This window comes from Lagenorhynchus albirostris, chromosome 19 (assembly GCF_949774975.1).
Source record: "Lagenorhynchus albirostris chromosome 19, mLagAlb1.1, whole genome shotgun sequence".
Lineage (NCBI taxonomy): Eukaryota > Metazoa > Chordata > Mammalia > Artiodactyla > Delphinidae > Lagenorhynchus > Lagenorhynchus albirostris.
Window position 1 is genome coordinate 16,923,174 of NC_083113.1, and position 20,517 is coordinate 16,943,690.

The 20,517-nt window shown below is 58.5% G+C and overlaps 1 protein-coding gene across 5 annotated transcripts; it reads right to left on the reverse strand.

Moving 5' to 3' along the window:
- Positions 1 to 124: 124 nt before the first annotated feature.
- KMT2B (lysine methyltransferase 2B) lies at positions 125 to 20,359 on the reverse strand. 5 transcript variants are annotated; one of them, XM_060131587.1, is made up of 37 exons: positions 19,976 to 20,359; positions 18,748 to 18,820; positions 16,493 to 18,510; positions 16,145 to 16,258; positions 15,900 to 16,050; positions 15,336 to 15,615; positions 15,119 to 15,174; positions 14,610 to 14,888; positions 14,215 to 14,309; positions 13,836 to 13,934; positions 13,581 to 13,694; positions 13,313 to 13,459; positions 13,118 to 13,213; positions 12,529 to 12,646; positions 11,919 to 12,032; positions 11,562 to 11,746; positions 11,398 to 11,487; positions 11,208 to 11,312; positions 11,001 to 11,074; positions 10,282 to 10,397; positions 10,095 to 10,186; positions 9,877 to 10,014; positions 8,983 to 9,141; positions 8,618 to 8,738; positions 8,462 to 8,540; positions 8,200 to 8,360; positions 6,903 to 7,130; positions 5,523 to 6,819; positions 5,348 to 5,437; positions 5,161 to 5,270; positions 2,079 to 2,216; positions 1,920 to 1,994; positions 1,638 to 1,815; positions 1,226 to 1,333; positions 1,025 to 1,108; positions 777 to 906; positions 125 to 686 (listed from the first exon to the last, which is right to left on the reverse strand). In XM_060131587.1, the coding sequence occupies exons 1-37, from the start codon at positions 20,342 to 20,344 to the stop codon at positions 411 to 413; spliced, it is 8,157 nt and encodes a 2,718-aa protein (XP_059987570.1). In that variant the 5' UTR covers positions 20,345 to 20,359; the 3' UTR covers positions 125 to 410. The 5 variants fall into 5 exon arrangements, with proteins under 5 accessions (XP_059987570.1, XP_059987573.1, XP_059987571.1 ...); XM_060131590.1 differs by lacking the exon at positions 19,976 to 20,359 and having other exon boundaries at positions 16,493 to 18,171; positions 18,316 to 18,510; positions 18,748 to 18,813; XM_060131588.1 differs by lacking the exon at positions 1,920 to 1,994 and having other exon boundaries at positions 19,976 to 20,344.
- Between the last annotated feature and the right edge of the window lie 158 nt (positions 20,360 to 20,517).

The window sequence follows — 20,517 nt, forward strand, 5'->3', positions numbered from 1 at the left end:
CCCCACAGTTTACTTCTAATTCTGAACGATGCCCTCTCGCCTCCCCTGGCTCAGGATGAGTGTGGGGCGCAGAGGAACAGAAGCTCCTACCTGCCCCCAGCACCACACAAATGGAAGACCACCATTCCAAACATTGACAGACTTTATTGTGGGGGGTTCCCACCTGGGATCCCACCCTCTTAAATAAAAAAGTGCATAGAAAAGAAGGGATTTAGAAACTTTTGTACAATATCTACATCCTGGGCCCCCAGGGAAAGAAGGGGGCGATTGCTGGGTGGGCTGGAGGGGTGGAGGCAGGGCCCTTGCCACCTGCATGCCCACATCCACCCTGAACACGAGGGTGGGGTGAGATGCTCTGGGAGGGACGAGGGGCAAGATGGCAGCGGGGGGCGTGGCAGGCAGCCACAGCTTCAGTTAAGGAACCGACGGCAGCGCTTGGCGCCACAGTTGCAGGGCAGCTTGTTGCTGGCATCCTCAATGGGAAACTTGTAGTCATAGGTGAGCTCCTCGCCACGCAGGATGCGGCGCAGGGCAAAGATGACAATGTGCTTCTGGCCCTCCACGTGGATGACTCGAGAGAAGCAATTGGGCTCACACGAGTGGTTGATGAAGCGGGCGGCATTGCCATGCATGGTGGCATCCACCACATCAAAGTCATCCATGCGGAACATGTAGCACCCAATGCCCTATAGGGATAGGGTGGGGCAGTCAGGGGCTCTGTTCCCGTGGACCACACTGTTTCACCCGTCTCATTCCCATGGCCTGGCAGAGCCTACCTTCCCATCATAGAACTTCTCCCGCTTGTCAGTCAGCACAGAGCGAATGACAATACCAGAGTACTCAATGACCATCTCGCCAGCATCGATGTTGCGTTTACAGAACAGGCCCCGCCCGTGGATGGCAGATCTGCAGGGTTGCATGGGCAAGGGGGAGGTCAGGGGGCAGGGGGACAGAACCAAGGTAGTCCCACACTAGGGCACCTGTCCATCCACCCAAGGGGCATCCTCCCCCCAACCCCACTGACCTGTAGACACCCACAGCCTCTTTGGATGTCTTCTTGAGGTGGCGAAAGCGCATGGCCATAGGCAGCTCCAGACTGGTGGCGCGTCTGGTGGGGGACGGCAGCGTCACACAGGTTGGTACCCAGGAATGACCTCTCTTGCCCCGATCACCCTCTTTTGGACCTTTCCAGACCATCCCCAGTACCCTGGCCTGCCCTCCATACCTGGTTGACCTGAGCTGCACCTCATCCTCTTCCTCGTCACAGGTGGCTCCCTCAGGGAGCACCCGGTGCTGGGAGGCCAGGAAGTTGAACATGTCAAAGGTGCACTTCCTGCAGGTGGGAGGGAGGAAAGGAAGGAGGTTCATAGCCATTCTTTCAAGAAGATGCTACCCATATATTCTTTGGCCTGGGCCTGCTGCTGGTAGGGTAGGAGCAATACTGCTACTACTGAAGACACAGCAAACGGGGAACAGATGAGGTTCATTCTTCTGATGTGAACTCTAGGAATAACTTCTGGAGTGGCCTAGTATCTTCTCCTCAGACCTCAGTTTCTAATCTGTAAAGACTTAATTCCCACCCTTGAGAACTCCTACAGTGCTACCCCGACTCAGGTATCACACCCCAGACCTCTCACCGGAGATAGACCTCAGCGCGGGCTGCCCCATGGGGATTCAGGGGTGGCTCCTCCTGGCCCTCTCCCTGCTGGTGGTAGCGGAATTTATAGTGCTGGCAGCGCTGAGCTCCGGGCAGTTGCTCTGCCAGGAAGATGACAGCATCGTGGTGGATGCCCAGGAGCCTTGCCCCACTCATTCCTGGGGAGAGTCAAAAGTGAGGACACGTAAGTCACGTCGGAGGCCCATCCTGCCAACAGGGAGTCATCCCGGCCCCCAGCATCCCTGTGAAACCCCTCAGTTACCACTAAAGGAGAGATGTCTGAGCCGGGCATGCCCTCGGGCCTCTTGCACCTTCTCAATCAGAATTCTCCATGCCCCTGGGGAGAGGGCAGGGCCAGAGCTGTCAGGATGGTGTTCTATGGGACACCTTCCCTCCCTGTCAATGCTACTCCCAAACTCACCCTCCAAGCTCTCGGCCTCCACGCTGAACCCATCCTCACTGCTGATCTCGAAACGCAGGTGTGGGCCAGCCCGTTTAGGGGCCTGGTTCTCTTTGTCCTCTGGGGATGGAGGCTCTTCCTCAGAGCTTGAAGCCTCACCTGGTCCCAAGGAGCAGATCAGAGTTGGTGAGGATCACCCCTCCTGGTTCCCCTCTGCCCTTCCTTCCTGCCCGCGTATAAGCACAGTTGCTGGGTCTGAGGGCCTTCCTCCTGCAATATTTGCCCAGTGAACCCTATAGAATGGACATTATTTTTTCTAAAGGGCCTACAGTCTCTTTACTGCAGGACATTCTTACGGCTCACTCAAACTCAGTCTACCGTAAATGCCAATCTATTCCTCATTTTTCTGCATCTCACACAAAATTTAAAATACTGGAGAACTACTATATTTTGCACATGTATTTTTCTTATGTGTACCACGTTGCTGTAAAGATTACCAATATATTATTATAAAGGACCATACTCACAGAATCAAGTATACGTACACTATGATGGATTTCTCAGGGGCTAAAAATTTTAAAGCTAGAACAGATAGGACTAGCTGACACAGGTGAGGTGGATGTGAGAGAAAAGGGGGGTCAAGGACAATTCTTGAGGTGTGGATCCTGAACAACTGGAAGGATAAAATGGTCACTGAGTGAGATGGTGAAGGTGAGGGAGAAACGAGTTTGGGGTCAAGGTCAAGAACTCAGTTTGGAACATGTTGAGCCTGAGATTCCTCTTAGAAAACCTCCCCTTTCAACTTGCTTGTGGAGATGGCGAACAGGCAGCAGGATATAAGAGCCTGGCTAGTGATTTGGGGGCTATCAGAATTAGAGATGGGGTTTAGAGTCAGGAAGTTAGACAAGAGCACTCGGGAGTGAGTGGAGATTAGAGAAGTCAAGGCCAGAGCCTGGGACACACCAAAGCTGACAGGCTGGGGCAGTGAGGAGGCACAGCCAGAGGTGAGGAGAGGGCTGGGGTGCTGGAAGCCAGGAAAGGAAATGCTTCAAGGAGGGAGGGATCAGCACACCAAATGCTGCTACTGGCTCAAGCAGGATGTGGACTGAGGCCTGACCATTGTACCTGGGTTGAGTGGGGTGGGGGGCATACGTTTGAGTGGAGCATACTTTAGGAGGGGCAGGAGTCACATGGCCACACTTTCTCCCCACAGAACTGCTCTGGGCCAACCTGCCTATATGCCCTTCCAGCCCTAAGCAAGACTCTAAACCTAACTCTTGCTGTGTGTCCCACATCATCCTTGGGCCTCGCAATGCCCTAGGGTCCACCTCTGACTTCTGCCACCTTTCCCCATCCTCACTTCCATTCTGTTCCCTGAGCACAACCACAGAGGCCTCGCCTGGGCACACTCTCACTTTCTTCTTTCTCATGGTGCTCATCCTAAGCTAGAATGCGCTTGTTAATTATGCATCTGTTTCCTCTAGCAAAATGTGGTCTGGTCCCTATGGGCAGGGACCTGTCTGTCATGGTCACTGCCATATCCTCATGCCATCTCCGACCCCTGTAAGTAGCCTTTCAGTAAAACAGTCTCAGTCTACTTCATTCCATTTCCATACTCAGCAGCTTAGCTCTACATAATGAGAAAATCCACACATCAGGACAGGACTTGGGGCCACAAGGAATTCCGAGCCTCAGTCTGCTCAATTATCAGCTTACTTGGCTGTAGCCTACTCCCTCTCCCACTGCCCTCCATGACCAACAGAGCACTGCCCTTCCAGCTTCACTGAATCCATCAGCCAGAACTGCTCCACGTGCCCCCATCCTGCATACTGATGTCTCGTATCTCTGCAAGTACAGGCATAACTCGGAGATACTGCAGGTTCAATTCCAGACCACGGCAACAGAGCGAATATTGCAATAAAGTGAGTCGCACAAATCTTTTAGTTTCCCAGTGCATATACAAGTTATGTTTATACTATAGTCTAGTAAGTGTGCAACAGCATTATGTCTAAAAAAACAATGTACATACCTTAATTAAAAAATACTTTACTGCTAAAAAAATGCTAAACATCGTGAGCCTTCAGGGAGTTGTAATCTTTTTGCGAGAGTAACAGCAAACATCACTGATCACAGATCGCCGTAACAAATAATGAAACAGTTTGAAGTATTAAGAAAATTACCAAAGTGTGACACAGAGACACAAAGTGAGCAAATACTGCTGGAAACATGACGCTGATAGACTTGCTCCATGCAGGGTTTCCAAAAACCTTCCATTTGTAAAAAACGTGACAAAGCAAAGGGCAATAAAACGAGGTATGCCTGTACACCTTCCTCATGTCCTTCCCTCCACCTCAGGGGTCTCTTATGCAAACCTGACCACTATGTCTCCTCCCACCTCCTTTTCCATCCACGAGTCCCCTTCACCCTCATCCTTGCTTTTGCTGTCACAGCCCTCACACCAAACCCCTCTGAGCTGCTCCCCCCAACCCCCAACCCCCACCCCAGACTCTTAACTGAGCTTTTTGGCAAGGTGCCCGGCTGCTGTTCTGGCTTCCTCGGCAAACACTGTCTTCGGTTCTGGACTCTGACACAACATCCTCCCTACCCTGTGCCATCTGCCCAGACAGTACACCAACCCTAGACCCCACATGCCTGGTGTTCTCTGTGGCAGTTGGGACTGCTGACCACTCCCTTCCCTAAGCCTCTGGGACACCACCCTCCTCTGATCTCCTTCCCACTGTTCTTGTCTTTCCTCTGGGTCCTAGGTGGGCTCCATCCTCTGTGGATGATCCCCAGAACTTCATCTCTGGCTTTACTAGGTACCTAACCTCTGACCCTGGTGCACTAGCTCCTGAAGCCCTTCCTTGGGCTCTTGGGCACACTGAACAGGCATGTGTCTGTTTCTGACACAGGCCATAAGCTCCCAAGGGTGTCTCTGTAACTCTAACATCCAGCCCAGGCTCGTACCCAGGTAGGTGTGCAATGTGCAACACCCAGTGCGTTGTGTGTGTTTTTTTTAAGTGGACCAGTTCTGTATCTGTGAGTTACTCAGCTGAGACAAGCGCCAGGAAGGACGCAGTGAGAGGAAAAGGCTGGCCCCTACCTGAGTAGTGGTGCCACTGGGACTCAAGCAGCAGGTCAGAGGGACCATCGGGGGCCCGGGGAGGACCACCTTCTGGAAGTGGCAGCAGAGGGGACCGGTCCTGGAGGGGCCTGTGAGGAGAGACCTGTCAGAAGGAGGAAGCGGCAGAGCCTCCAGAGCCTCCAGGGAAAGGAGGCTGGCCACTCACCTCGGGCTTTCCCCCCAGGTGGGCTCCCCAGGTTCATCCAGGTCGAGAACTCCACGCACAGTGGGCGTTTTCATCCTCACTCGGCTAAACCTGGTGCGAGTGGACGGTGCGAAGGCTGAGCTGCCTTCTCCTGCCCACCCTTCTCCCACTCCGCAGCCTGGGCACGCTCACTCACCCGCTGCCACACAGCCCTGGACCCTGCTGGGCGTCCTCCGAGGACTCTCCATCTTCCTCCAGCCGGGGAGTTTTGCTTGGGGGAGGTGCTGGTGGGGAACGGCCAGAGAAGGTGGACACCCTTTTGACACGGATGGCCTGGCGGGGTGGGCTGGGGGGCCCACTGCTCAACACCAGCGTCAGTGGAGGAGGGGGTGGGGGAGGGGCAGGGCGGACCACCCCTACTACTGGCAACACACCCAGCAGGGGTCCTGGGGGCAGAGTCCAGGAAGCAGGGGCCGTGGGGGGGATGGGAGGGGGCAGAGGTGGTTGCTTCACTGGGGGTGAGACAGGTTCACCCTCCCCTGCCATCTTTACGAACACCTGCCCCAGCTTGTTGACCAGGATGATCTTGGATGTGGCAGGTTTGGGGGGCTCGGGGGCAGGGCCCAGGCTCAATACCCGGACCCCTGGGGCCCCAGGGAGCCAGGCAAACGTCCGGGTGGGGTCAGCTGGGCTAGGGGGCAGGCCCTGAGGGGGCTGGCTGCCATTGGCCAAGGGAGGTGCTGGGGGGAGTGGCTCCTCTCTAGGCCCAGCGCCCCCCTCCCCAGGCCCCCCTAAGTTCTTCAACACGAAATCCACAATTTCTGACGGCAAGTCCTCGGGAGGTCGAGCCCTGTCCCCTGCAGCCCCGATGACCCCAGCCCGGCCTGCTCCTGGCCCTGAAGGTGGAGTCCCCTGGCCCCGAGGCTGCTGGACTGCCTCGGCCTCACTGTCGGTACCATCATCCACTCCGTCCAGCTGTTCAATGCGGGGGGCTCCAGGGAGGGCTCCAGGGGCCAGGGCAGGGCCAGACACCACAGTCACAGGGAAGTGGACGTAGCGGGGGGTGGGGCTGGCCTCCTCCTCCGAGCTGTCCCCTGGGCCCCCGTGGCTGCTCCCCACCGCCCCTGCAGCCACAATCTCTTCCTGGAAGGGCTCAGTCCCCAGCAGGCTGGCCGCAAAGTCCAGGTCAGCAGCACTCAGTCCTGACACCACCTCCATGTCCTCAAAGTCTGGGCCCAGGTCTTCAGGGGGTGGTGGAGGAGATGGGGCCCGGCCAGGGGGAGCCAGCTCCCCTGAGGTAGGTGTGAGGGCTCTAACGACTGAGGTAGGAGGGGGCACCCTGAGCTGAGGAGAGGTTCTGAGAGGGGGAGAGGCCCGCCGTGATGGTGGCAGCCTGGAAGCCAGGGGGCTGGGACGACGGGAGCGTCTTGGGGGAGCTGGGAAGTCCGGGTCTCCCACCGTAGGGATGTGGTGGGTCAGAGAAGATGGGCTTCCTGTAGGGAGAAGGGTCAGGGTCAGCCAGGAGCTCCTGCCTCACCCTGCCCCACCCCTCTCCCAGACACTCCCAGGTACTCACCAGGGGAGGGCAGGGGTCCAAAGGAGACACCCCCCAAGGGCCTCCGGGATGGTGAGTAGTTGGGCACTTTGATTCGAGCCCCCGAGAAGGAGCGGGGGGCTGGAGGTGGGGCGCTGCTTGGATCCGGCCGAAGTGGGGGGTCCTGGTTCTCAACGGGTGAGTGGTGCTCAGGAGCTCTAGGGATAAGGGCACCTGTATCTGGTGGGGGGTCCACATGATCTGGGGGCTCTGAAGAGGCAAAAGAATGGCATCATGGGTGGCAGGGGCTCTTTGTGAAAGCCTCCCCGCACATACCCTTTGTTCTTCTGAACCAACCGCACCTTCTCTGCCTGGCACCTGAGCTGGGGACAAGGTGCATGGGTTCCCAGTCATCACCCAGGTCCCAAACCCCTCTGTGGCTTCTGCAAAACCTCCATACACACCTGGGTCCGAGTTCCTTTGTGACCCCTCCTCACCCATCCTTTGCCATCTCCCCACTTCCTGGCTGCCTACTGCTCTCTGATTCAGGCCCCACACAGGGCACTGCCCTCTCTCCAGCACGGCCAGTCCTACCTGCTCTGCACATCCCTGCCACATCAAATGCATCCACCCCGTCCTGGTGCTTGCGGCTCCCCATTACCTGGCTCCACCCAATCTGTGCAAGCTGATCTCTTCTGCCTCCTCCCAACACTTCCTTGTTTCCAGCCAGGATGGCTGTACCCTCCTCCCCTCTCTACCCTGTGTCATGCTCCAACCCAGAACAAACACCTCACCCACAAGCGCAATCCAAATCTCCTCCTCCTCCCATTCGGCCCACGAGGACCTCTCCCTCTACCTATCTCCAAGCCCGTTCTTTGCTTTGTGCCATCCAGCGCTCAGCTACATCCCTCAGTGCTAGCACAGATGGGAAGGTGCCAGTTTGGGAAATGAGCAGATTTAGGTTTGAATCCTGGCTCTACCACTAGGTCACTGTGGAGAGCTACTGCCCTCTTTGAGCTGTACAGAGGAGCTTACACCTTTCTCAAAGGGCTGCGGGGAGCATCACATGAGCACGCAGCCCCAAGTCAGGTGGCCATAAATGCTCCCTGCATTTGTGCACAAGCAGGTAGCATGGCACTCTCTCCTGGGAGACGCTGAGCACAGCCCCCGCACACTCTGCGCAGCCATTAAGTCATCTCAAACTACCGCCATTACAGCAAGTGGCACAATGGCAAGCATCCTGGGGTTTCCTTAGGGCACAAGGAGAATAGGGTTGGTGGGTAACTGTTTGGGGAGGGCAGCACTCAGGGAAGAAAATGAAGGAGTTCCAAGGCTGTACCTGAGGAAGGGGCGGGGCTGTGCACAATGGTCTGGTTCTCCTCTGCCGCCTCCAGGTGAACCGGCTCTTCCCTCGGCCCCCATGGCCGATACTCCAGAATTCGACACCGATACCAGCAGCGCCGCCGAGCATCTACTGTGCTCCAGTACAGACGGGAGCACCTGACGGGTGGGCGTGTGGGACAAGAGGGTCAGGACAACTTAGGAAACAAGATCCAGTCCTGGAGACCTCCAGCCCCACCAATGTCCCTTGGGCTGCTCACTGGTAGCCAATGGGGAAGAGCCGTCCTTCGCAGTCTGAGAGGTCAGAGAGAGTGCCCAAGGAGTCGATTCGGATGGAGCCTATGGTGCAGAGGAGAGATCAGGAGGGTGGGCCCAGGCAGGGTCAGGAAGACCAGGGTAGAGAGCAAGCTGCTTACCAATGAGCACATTGATGGCATCAGGTTCAAGCCCCGTCAAGAACTTTCGCTTGAAGTTGATACCCTCAAAGTCCACATAGACTCGGCGGAGAACATCAAAACCGTCAGGGGTCACGATCTCCTGGGAGGGGGGTGGCAAATGGGGTTGCTGGATTGGTGGCAGGTGAGGGGGATGTGAGCGAAGGCTCTGGAGGCAGAGACTGGTCAGTCAGGGGCTTGACTACAGGACTGGGGGCAGAGGGTAAGGGAACAAGGAAGAGACACTGAGAGGCAGCTGGGGCCAGGCCTGAGGGGCTACGGAGCTCCCTGAGTGGAAGAGGAAGAGAGTGCAGTGGGGAGCTGTCTCCCCCAGGGTGCGGGCCCACCTTGCCATCCAGCAGGTCTGTGTGTTTCTGGCAGAAAACTTTCTTGTCATCCTGGAAGATGCAGTAGCTGGCCCGGGCACACATGAAGTGGAAGTTGCTGAGGCAGGAGGAAAGGCAGCAGCCCACCGTGGCTCCAGGCTTCAGGCAGAGCTCACAGCGCTGTGGGGGGAAGGGGCTGCTAAAGGGGGAAGCCAGTGACCCGAGCCAGAGTCTGACACTCAGCATCGTTGTCCTTGAGACTCTGCTTGGGCCCCTGCCTAGCCCAGCACCTCACCAAGCAAAGGCACTCACCAAACATTACCTCTCCCCTAGCTGCATCCAGGGCCAGGTACACATCAAAACTGTTTCAGACTGTTTGATACAGAATTGCAATAGGAAGAAGAATAACAAGAGCTAAGGCTGAGAGTGGCATTTACCTTACCATCTTCCTCATGCTGTTCTAGCATGGAACCTGTATTATTTCATTTAATCTTCACATCTGCCCTCCGTAGTACGTCTCTCTATCATCTTTCTGAGGGTGAGCTGGAGACGTTCTACAGTACCTGACTCAGGTTCGAAACTGGTAAGGGGGATTCTAACTCAGGCTACATCTCACCTCATAGGGATGTAATAAGAGCTAAATGCCACACTGTATGGAAAGCATCCAGCACAGGTTTAATCAACAAGATTCAACAGACTAACTTTTAGTCTCCCAGGCTTCAGGCCCATATTATGGCCAGAGAGCACAAACAGGAAAAGAGCTGCTGTCACTGCAGCACCACAGTGCTGGGACAACCAAGAAAGGTACTAGGACCAGCAGTGGAAGGACAAGCTATGGCAGAGACTAAACAAGAGCTATCTCCGAGTGGAGGAGAGCCCCGAGGACTGCCCACCTCTCCAGGCCCGTGCCCTCACCATCTGCCTCCCTCGAGCCACAGCAGCGTGCACGTTCTTGAGGGAGCCGTCATTTTCTTCGAACACTTCGGCTGACCAGATGGCACAGTTGACGTGTGTCCACTCATTCTGCCCGATGTACAGAAGCCGCCCTGCCTCCTGGGGACAGAGGAGGGTGGCAGGAGGGGAGGACCCAGAGACCAGACCCCACAGCCTGGGCTTCATGCAGTAGCCCTCACCTTAGAGTCTGCATCCCCATATTTGAGGCACAGCGCACACTGACGGGGGTCCTCCAGGTGTGAGAAAGCAGCTGAATCCTTGCCTTGGAAAGCTGGAAGGGGTGTGGGAAGGAAGGTCCAAGAATGAGGACCTGGAGCCTGGCCCACCAACCAGGGGATCTGGCTTCCAGCCCCAATTTCCCAGTACCTGTTGAGGGATCCCCTGGAGGCTGCCCTGATTCTGGGGTCTCTGGTTCCTGCTGCCTCCACTGAGCGTAGACATGGTCCAGGGAAGGGGGCAACACGGCATTGGGGAGGACTCCGCTGTGGACAGGCAGGGTCAGCCTCTGACACGTCTCTTAACAGGGGGTGGGGGATGCACTGGGGCCCACCCACAGTATCAGCCTGAACATGCCATGACACCCTCTGTCCTCTCTCTACGTGGAATTTCTCTCAGTCTCCCAAACAAGCCAGGCCCTCTCATGCCACCTTTGGCCCACGAAACACTGTCCCTCATGCCCGGAATACTTTTCCTCCACTTCTCAGCTTGGATGTCATCTCTCCGGAAAGCCTCAGGCCCTAGGCTCCTAGGCAGGCGCCTCCTCTGGGCTCCCACAGCCCCTGGGTCTCCCCATCAGTGCCCTGACTGTCTGGGTCATCAGTGCCTGCCCAACCTCCCAAACATGGCTCGCCCACTGCTGTCTCCAACACTGCCTTGCATAAAGTAGAACCGAAGTACGAGTTAACCTCACAATCTGAGTCTCTGCTCGTCTAGAACCACTGGGGACTCTCATGCTGGTTCCACCACCCTCCAGACCCTAACCCTGTTCCTCGTCTATTCTCAGTCCAGCTTGCCCCTGGATTTCTAGGTGCCCTTGCCTTTGCCCTCACTCCCTGGTTCCCCTCCTGCTACCCAGCCTCGCTCACTTGGGCAGCCGGGTACTCCGTCGCCAGTACTTGGGGTCGTGGGCGTCGAACCAGCCGAACGCAGACTCTAGCAGCTGGGGAGCAGGTTAACAGGATGAGAAGAACTGGCTTCCTCAGGAGAGCTGGCCGGGGCAGGGTCTAAAGGACCCACTCTCTCCTCCCCACTACCATACTAGCTACCCTCCAGGCATCCCCCAAAGAGCTCACCTTCAGTAGGAGCCCCTTCGTCTGGCCTCCAGCCCGGCGCTCCGGCGTCTCTCCTTCTTCCGAGTGCCTCATCAGGATGCCCACCACATCCTCCATGAAGCTGTGCTGTAAGGGGGTTTGTCAGGACTCGAGCCTCGACCCCAATCCTCTCCTCCTGGCACCCACCTGTTCCTCTCAGTGTCCCACTCACCACGGACTTGTAGTGGCCATCCTCAAAGCGCTGGCTCACAGCGTGCAGATCACAGGGCCCTGGGTGCAGTTGCTTTCCATCCTGCCCACACTGCAAAGAGGGGAAGTCAGCAGGGCTCGTGCTGGGCCTAGGCCCACCCCGTCCTGCCACCTGGGCCCCCAGACCTGGGTGCACAGCAGCAGTGGGCCTGCCACCTTGGAGCTCAGCAGGCCCTGGAGCACCTGGCGCAGGCCCCCCTGCAGGGCCCCACTCAGGGCCTCTCGCCAGCGGGGGTGCGTGGCCCCAGCACATGGCCCACAGGTGTACAGCACCGAGTCTGGCAGCCCCGAAAGGATCTCATAGTCTTCATCTAGAACAGCCAGGGCAGGAAAGGAAAAAATGGTTTAGGGAGATGTGAGGGCTTTCAGCAGCCCCCAGATCACCAAGAACATTCAGCCCTGTCCCCTGAGGGCCTGTGGTGAAGGGTAGAACAGGGATCCCCAAAGGACTGAGGCCACCCCCCAGGTAATCCACCCACTCACCTGAGAGCCCCTCACACTTCGCGTGCACCCAGTGGTCACACTGGGCGCACTGCATCATCTTGCTCTCGTAGTCGTTGTCTTCATAGCAGCGTGTGCAGATCGGGCAGTAGTTTCCTGGAGCGAGAGGGAAGAAGAGACAAGTCAGAGGGGCTGGTGCCACTGGCTGCCCCTCAGAGCCCCTGTCCAGAGGCCAGCCATCCCTTGACTGCTGCAGGAGCTGCCTCTATCATGCCCCACTTGGGTCCCTACCATTCCCCAAAAGCTGGCTGAGGATAAGGCTGTTTTTCTAACTCTGCAGCCCCAAGGCCTCACAAAGTAAAGAGCTTTGCTAAACATGCTGCCTGAGTAAATGAGGAAGCCCAGGTCTTCAAAGAGCTCAGTGGAGACTTGAGGTTCCAGGAGGCATCTCAGGGACCACCACAAGGGTGGGCTCCACGCCCTCCACTCCCATTGCCCTCAGTGGGAGAGTACTCTGAGTGGAAGGAAAGGCTCCATAGTTAGAAGAGAGTAGAAAGCCACTAGAGAAGAGTATCTGTTCCAACTGCTTGTCTAGGAACCTGGCCCACTCCCCGGTGGCCCCCGGGGCCCCGGTCCCCTGCCAGGTCCCCACCTTTCTCATAGAGCTGGGTGCACCTGGGGCAGAGGCTGTAATCTCCCGACCACTCGACGTCCCAGTTCTTGCCTGGAGTCGCCCCACAGCTCTTACAGCGCACGCAGGCTGAGCAGATCTGGGAGGGCAGGGCGACATTAGGGGGAAAGCCAGACACCGGGCTGGAGCAGTGCGAAGCGGGGATGGGCAAAGAGGAGGCAGGAGACAGATGAGGAAGGATGGGTAAGAGGAGAAAAAGTGTGCAGGAGAGGCGAAGAGGAGGAGGAAGGGAGAAGGAAAGAAGCAGGGCAGGAGAGAAATGAAGTGGGGAGATCGGTAGAGTGAGACGGAAGAGATTAGGCTAGAGCAGGAGGGGGCTGTGAGCTGGGGGCCGTGGAATGCATGAGCCCATAAAACCATTACATACAAATTCTGCACATAAATCTTGTCTACGTGAAATTCTTGAAGAGGACGTGTGATGTTTATCAAACTCTCAGAAGGACCTCCACCCTTCCCCGCCTCCTGAGAACCCTCGCCTAGAGCATGTCTGGGGGTGGTGTGCGGCATTAATCAGAACTCCAAAGTAAGGGGTGGGGGCCTCATCTCTCACCCAGTGGCGCCGTTTGCGTGTGGCCCGGGTTGGGTAGCTGGGCCCCAGGCAGGCTGGGTGGTAAGCATGGCGGCAGCGCTCGCACTCCAGGAGGTGCTGTTGGATGTTGAAGAAAGACAGCAATGGCAGAACCTACTGGCACAGGGATACCCCTTCTCTTTCATGCCTCCACTGCCATGGCCCTCGTGCCCGAACCTTGGATCCCCGGCCTTTGCGCCCGCAGACATGGCAGAACTTGCAGCGGCGGCAGCACCAAGCGTCATGATGTTGGGGCAGGGGCCGCTCGGTCTCCTCCAGGCAGAATGGGTGGAAAGGGTCACAGCAGACTTGGCAGAACACCAGCTGGGGTGGGGAGACGGAACGACAGGCAGAGTGTGAGGCCAGAAGGCCAGGGAACGTGACCCTGTGGAGAGGGCCCAAGAAACCAGACTTGGGGGGCTGTGAAAGAAGGCAGGGGTCCAACCTCATGCAGGCCTTTGCTGGCACACAGCAAGCACACCATCGGAGGTCCCCCTGGCACGGAGGTGAGTACGCTCAGGCCGCCCATCAGCCACACGTTCTCCAGATCACAATCCTCCTGAGGGAGGAGAAGACAACGGGTCAGAGAGCAGCCAGGAACACAAGCCAGACCCAACCTTAAAGCCCTGGTTTCTCACTCATGATTAACAAGTTTCTTCCCACCGTAGTCCCCACCACCCTCCCCTGCTCCATGCCGTACCTTAAAATCCACACGAACCCGGTGCACGCCATCAGGGGACTTTTGTTTTCCAGTCCAGCCATTGGGAAAAGAGACAAAAGGGCCAGGGGCCAAAGCGTCCTAGGGAAGATGGTGGTGCTCAGAGTGCTGCCAGCCCCACCCTTTACCAACTTTTCTCCTCACCGCCCTCTCCTCCAGCCCTCCCAACCCTGCCTTTTGCCCAGATCCTACTTGGCCTTCCAGAAGGACAGGCCTGCTTCACCCCCTCAGGACCTGTCCTCTGGCGTGGACACACCACGGCACTCAGGTGAGCCTGTTACCCTGACTTGCCAGGAAGCTCCTTGGGATGGAGCCATGCCTTCCACAGGACTCGGGGTTCTTGGTGTGGGGTTATGCTGACCTTGTCCAGGCGCCTTCGGGCCTTGAGCTGCAACACAGGCTGCAGGGTGGGTTTGCGGGGCCGACTCTGCTCCTCTGGTTCTGGTACTGGCAGCTCTAGGCAGGACACATGAGCGGTGAGGTTTCCCCCTCCTCTCTGCCCCATTCCCCCTCCTCTACAACCCCCAATTGTTACCTGGATCCCCAGGGCCTTCTTTAACTAGACAAGGTCCACTAGGATGACTTGGGCCTTGTTCAGCAGGCTACTGAAAACCTCCTGCACCCGTCCTCCCTGTCCACTAAAACCACCCCCCTTCTCTACACTGAGACTGACAAAGCCCTGGGTCTGGGAGTCCTGACGCTTCCACACAAAAGACACAGGACTGACTGACAGAGGAAGCAACAAACAATTCGCACCATTCTCTCGGGGGGTCCGACGCCGAGGAGCAGGGGGACCCCCGGGCTCTGAGTCATCCGAGTCCTCGAAGATATCATAGGAGGGTCGCTGTTTGACGCAGCGCCGGGCTGACTTGCGCTGCAGTAGGAGGGAGTCCTGCTCCTCGGGCCCCGGGGGGGCCACCACCTCCTCCCGGGGCCCCCCAGCTCCCGCCCCCCGGCGTGGGCCTGGAGGACCAGGGGAGGCCTCAGGAGATTCATCGGAATCCCAGGGCAACAGCGTCTTCACTATCGTCCGGCCTGTGGGAACAGGGGACTTAGTAGGATCTGAGCTCAGCCAGGGACATGGGACACTGGGATGGAGAAAAGCCAGAAAAAAGTGGGGCAGAAGCGAACAAGCACACGATGGAAAAGAAAAGAAAGGTGGTGGACTGCAAAGGTATGGGGAGGAGAGCAAAGAAGACATGGTTTCCTCCGTACCACGAATCTCAGTAAGATTGTGTAAAGAAATGCTCCTCAAACCTCGTTACCTTTTTTGGCCAGCCGTTCCATCTTGCGAGCCTCTATCTTGTCACACTTCCGGTATCTGGGGAGGGGAGCAGCACGTCACCAGGGTAGGGGACTGGTGGTCTGGGGGAAGAGAGGAAGCTCTCCACAAGGATGCCAATCCCACTGCTCTGCTGGGGCAGGAGGCCTGGGTAACTGACAACCACGGGTGGGAATGGAGGCTGCACCCCAGCTACTCACACACAGCACTGCTTCTTGGTGTTGGGGCCCCCAAACTTGGGCTTGTCCAGGCAGTTGACACAGGACCCACAGTCCTGCACACGCAGGCAGCCCCGACAGTGTCCACACCGTGCCATCCGCATCTTCTTGCCATGATGGGAGGGCAGTGAGCGCCGGGGTGCATGTGCCAGGGTCCCTCCAGACCCCGCAGGCTCTGAGTCTCCCCCAGGCCCTGTTGGCTCCACCTTTCCCCGCCGGGACCGAGATGGGACACTCTCAGTCTCAGATGCTGACGACGTATCTAGTGCAGTGGAGAGGCCGGGATGGAACCACAAAGCCACCAGGAGTTCTACCTCATTTCCCTAACCTCCCCTAGATTCCATACAACTGGCCTTCTGGTCCCCACTTTCCCACAGTGCTCCCATTCCAGGTGCTCCCAAATCTGCTCTAAGACCTAGCACTCCAACCCACTTGCCACCTGGCCCCAAGCACCCGACTCAGCTGCCATTCTCCCAGGTTCCTGATGCCTTCACTTGCCCCCAAACTTGACACAGCTGTCAAATTTCCCAACATGCCCGCCCCTACCCTCCGTGGCGAGGTCCTGCCGATCCCGGAGAGGGAGAGCACTGAGGCGGGGGACGTCTTCGGGTACCATGGCCCGGGCCTGACCAAGGGCCACAGCAGCGTGACGGCAGACATGTTTGATGCGGGGGCCTTGCACAGGGGACTCGGGGCCCTGGGGGGAGGAGAAAGCAGGAACATATGTGGAGCACTGCCCCTTGTGGCCCCGCAACCAGCCTTCTTCAGAGGGCCTTCTTCCCACTCCATACCGACGGTCTCTCTCTCTTAGTTTCCATCGATTCATCTTCAGACCTGACAGAACCTCTGTCTGGGATCTGCTTCACAGCCCCCACGACTTCCTCCATCTGCCCTCCAGGGCTTGACTGGTGGGGGAATAAACAGGGTCAGAGGCTAGAGAGCGAGAAAAAATGGGGCCAGGAGACTAGCACTGGGGAGGGATGGGGCCAGGGAAGGAACACAGGAAGCTGGGGGACAGGGGAAGGACTGGCTCTGAAGGTTCCCTGCAATGCTGGAAGGTGTCTAGGGAGGGAACGAGGTTCAGGGGTTGCAGAGAATTGAGGCTGGGTGCAGGGGCATGGCCCAAGTACCACGCTCACCGGCATCAAAGATGCCACCTTCTGCTGCTGCTGCTGGTCGATCTTGATTAGCTGCACCTTGGCTCTCTTGAGGAGGCTGAACATTTTCTCCTCCACACCAGACAGCGGTAAGGAACCCAGGCCTGCAGTCCGGGCCTTTTCCAGTGGTGGCGGCTGCTGCGGTGGCGGCGGCTGCAGCTGTAACTGCGGCTGTAGTTGTGACTGCTGTGGTGGTAGCGCTGGAGGCAGCAGCTGGGTGTGCAAGGCCTGTACGGGCTGCTGCAGCTGAGCCTGAGGCTGCTGCCCACTGCTTGGAGCTGGAGCCCCAGGAGGCGGCACCTCGGCCTTAACAGGAGTGGCGACCACAGGGGCAAATCGAGGCAAGCTGAGGTGGTTCGTGCGGCCCACTGCCCGCGGCTCAGGCTCAGCTGGAGAGTCATCGGCGGGAGGCGGCTCTGGCTCAGGAGCTTCAGGGGCCCCAAGAGGAGTAGTAAGCACCGATTCGTAGATCTTCAGGTGGGCTTCGCTTGGGGTAAACTGAGGGGCCCGAAGGAGCAGGGGCCTCCGGGACGGAGTGACGGGTGCAGGAAGCGGGGGTGGGGCCGGTGGAGGAGCAGGGGGAGGAGGGGGCAGTTCCCGGGTCAGTGAGGTCCAGCGAAATGTGGGTTCCCTTAGGATGGACCGTCTCTTCTCAGGGAGTGGGGCTGGGGTAGGTGGAGGAGTTGGGGCACGCGGTGGAGACGGGGTTGGCGCTGGTTCCTGTGGTGCGAGTGGGGAGGTGGCAACAGGAGGCCGTAGAGTAGGTGAGACCTCCACCTTTGAGGGTTTGGGCGGGTCTTCATCCATAAATCGCCGGGGCGTCTTGATGACACGGGAAGAGCGGGCACTCACCACGGGCATGATAAACTGCCGGATGTTCTTCAGAAAGGTGGTACTTTTGGGGGCCACAGTGGGGCTGTCTTCCAGAGGGCCTCCTGTGGTGGTGCTGGGGACTGGAGTGGGAGGAGAGGTGCCCTCTGGCCCTGCCCGAGCAGCTTCCCGCTCTGCCCGCTGGCTGGGAGTCAGGGGAGGCCGGCCCCTCTTCCTGGAGCATGTAGCTGGGACCACAGGAGGAGGGGATTCTGCCTGCTCCTCTGGGGCAGGAGGCGGTGGAGGGGATGGTGGGGGCGGAGGAGACACTGGGGGTGGTGGAGGGCAAAGTGGGGATGGAGGAGATGTTGAGCGGGGTGGGAGGGAAGGAGGAGGTGGAGGGGCTGGAGGAGTCAGGGGTGGTGACGGCAGCTTCGCCTCTTCCTTTTCCTCAGCCGGCACCATCTCTTCCTCGGCTACAGCTCGCTCTTCCTTCTCTTCCTCCTCCTCCTTGTCTTTCGCTTCTTTCTCCTCCTCTCCGTCCTCCTCCAGCTTCTGCTCCTTCCTCCAGCAGGGGCCCTCTCCCTGTCCAGACCCAACTCTTCCTTGAGTGGCATCCTGCCAGCTTTCTTCATGTTGATCTTGACCCTGACCTGATTCAAGTCCCAAGGACAATTGTCCCATCTTCACTTTTTTGGCCTTTGAAACAAACTTGATCACGAGGGGGAGCCCGCCTCGGCCTCGGCCCCTGCCTCCACGGCCTCCTCGCCCAGACTGTCCTCCACGCTTGGGGGTCCCAGGTCCTGGGCCGGGCCCCTCCTTGCACTTCCAGCTGCCAGTTCGGTGTTTTACTGGAACAACAGGAGGTGGGGGCTCAGGTTTGGGGATTGTCACAGCTGCTTCTGCCACCACTACTGCTTGTTGCTTCTTCCTGCAGGGGCCTGCTGACCGTCCTGGGGGCCGCCCCCGAGACCGACGGGGGGTGGAGGACTCACATGCCCGGCTCCGGGGGGCTGGGGGTGCCTGGGCCCGCCGGAGAAGTTCAGTCAGTGCCTGCACCATCCGTTCTGTGCCCTCCTCACCCCGTTTCCGGGCAGGAGTCTTTGGGGGGGTAGGAGCCACATCTGCTAGGCGAGGAGGCGGAAGGGGGGTCGTCTTATGCTTGCGGCCCCGACCTCGGGGGGCTCGACCTAAAAGGAGAATAGGTGTGGGGAGATGGGTCAAGGTAGCCCTGCAGACTGAGGGACTCCAGGAGGGCAGGGACTAAGTCTTGTCTGTTTCCCCAACAGCCCAGCCTAGCTTGAGCTTTGAACACAGAACACACTTGGTAACTGATGAAGACTCTAGTTGAACAGGGAAGAGCTGACACGAAAAGCAAGAATAACATTCTTGTAAAGCTATAGAGGTAGAGTTTCCCCATCACTCACCTCGCTGGGATCGGAGCGCAGAGCGCAGGGAACTGGGGGCCACATCTTCATCTGAATGAAAACCCTGAAACTCCTGATTTAGGGGACCAGGGGTGGAGGGGAGAAACAGCAGTCAGTGCCAAAGCCCTCGTTTCATGTGAGACTCAGGTTCCGAGGAATATCCCCAGCTTCCCCCTTAACGTATCCCTATTTACAAAAGAACTAAAAAGACTGGAAAGCAAGGGTAAAAGAAAAGACGGTTTCCTCCTAGGGATGGAGGCAGAGGGTATTTTGAACCTGCACCCCGTTCCAGACCACACCAGCACAGCCATCAGTGGTTCACTGGTTCAAAGGGAACAGAAGAGGGTCGCCTCAGATCAGGCAGTAGGCACTACCCTCAGATTCCCTCATTCTCCAACTGAGAAAAAAGTGGAACCTCTGCTTATACCCTCTCGGGCTGTAGTTTCTTCCTCAGTGAAAATGGGAATTGGGGCACCCAAGCAGGGTGTGTGTTTGTGTGTGTGTGTGTGTGTGTGTATGTGTGTGTGTATCAAGCGGTTTATCATATTATAATCTGCCCTGAGTCCTGAGGTAGCTACAAACTGTCCTAAGTAATAAAACGCACACTTTCCTGCCTTTTCTGAGAGACTGGTGATAAATCCTGAATTGAACTCAGACCTGCTAGAGTGCCCAGTCTCATCCTGCATTCCATTTCTCTTCAACCTGTGCCCCCAAGAGGAAGACCTCCACCATTTTACCCTCTCTCCACTTTAAGTCAGAAAAAGAATTGGGGCGCTGGTGAAATCAGGGATGTGCCGGAGGTTATGCGGCCGGGCGGGGCAGCCTGCAGGTAAGAACCCAGAGAGCCCTAGCCTGGGTCCACTCGAGCCACGCTGCTGCTGTCAACCACCGGTTGGGCGTGCAGTCCCCACAGCCTCCTAGCCCAAACCTCTCCTGCCCTGGATTTGCCAACTACCAAGAAGGATCAGCCCAAGACACTTCAGCAGGACCTGCCTCGGGCCCAAGTGCCCAGCTGCAGCCCGGGCTTCTCTATCCACTTTCAGAGGCCTCTTCCTCCGACAGCTCCCGTGCAGCCTACCTCCTCCCATGCCTATTTCCAGGGCCCTTTCCCTCCTCAGGAAGCCTTGAGGACCACGCTTCCCCACGCCACTCCTCGGGGCCACCCAGACCCCTGGAAGCCCCCCACCTCCGCCCCGCCCGGCGATGGGGACGCCTCCGACTGCCTCACCTCATCGTCGGACTCCCCGTCACTGCTCTCCTCCTCCAGCAGGCAGTCCCGGCTCGGGCCCCAGCCCCAGCCCCGGCCCCGGCCCCGGCCCCGACCCCGCTGAATGCGCGGGCCGGCCCACAGGCGGCGGAGCCGGCGCAGGCCCCGGCGGAGCCCCAGCAAACGGAGCAGGGCCGTGTCCTCCCCGGGCTCGGCTCCGCCCGGCCCCGCCGCGCCGCCGCCGCGCCGCAGAGCTACCCGCACTCTTTCGGCCCCGCTGCCCCGTCCGCCGCGGCCCCCGCCCCCGCCAGAGCCCCGCGGCCGGCCCGGGAAGCGGCCCCGCGCGGAGCCAGGCCCGGGGCAACTGCCGCCGCCCGCCGCTGCCGCCATCTTGGCACCGTGAGAGGGGCCGGGGAGGCGGGGGGAGGGGCGGCCCGTAAGCAGGGCCGGGGGGGAGGGGAGCAGAGGAGGGGCGGGGCGGCGGCGGCTCACGACAACCACCAGCGCCGCCGCGGGGTCGCCGGGAGCCGGGGGCTGGGCCGGCCGCGCGCGGGGCACCACGG

What these genes read in the sequence shown, in the direction of transcription:
- KMT2B (XM_060131587.1), bottom strand. Translation starts at nt 20,344, where the DNA reads ATGGCGGCAGCGGCGGGCGGCGGCAGTTGCCCCGGGCCTGGCTCCGCG. An exon ending in CACTGCTGCTGTGCACCCAG is followed by an intron (nt 11,488 to 11,561) that starts GTCTGGGGGCCC and finishes CCCTCTTTGCAG; the next exon opens with TGTGGGCAGGATGGAAAGCA. An exon ending in CCAGGGCTGTGTGGCAGCGG is followed by an intron (nt 5,438 to 5,522) that starts GTGAGTGAGCGT and finishes CACTCGCACCAG; the next exon opens with GTTTAGCCGAGTGAGGATGA.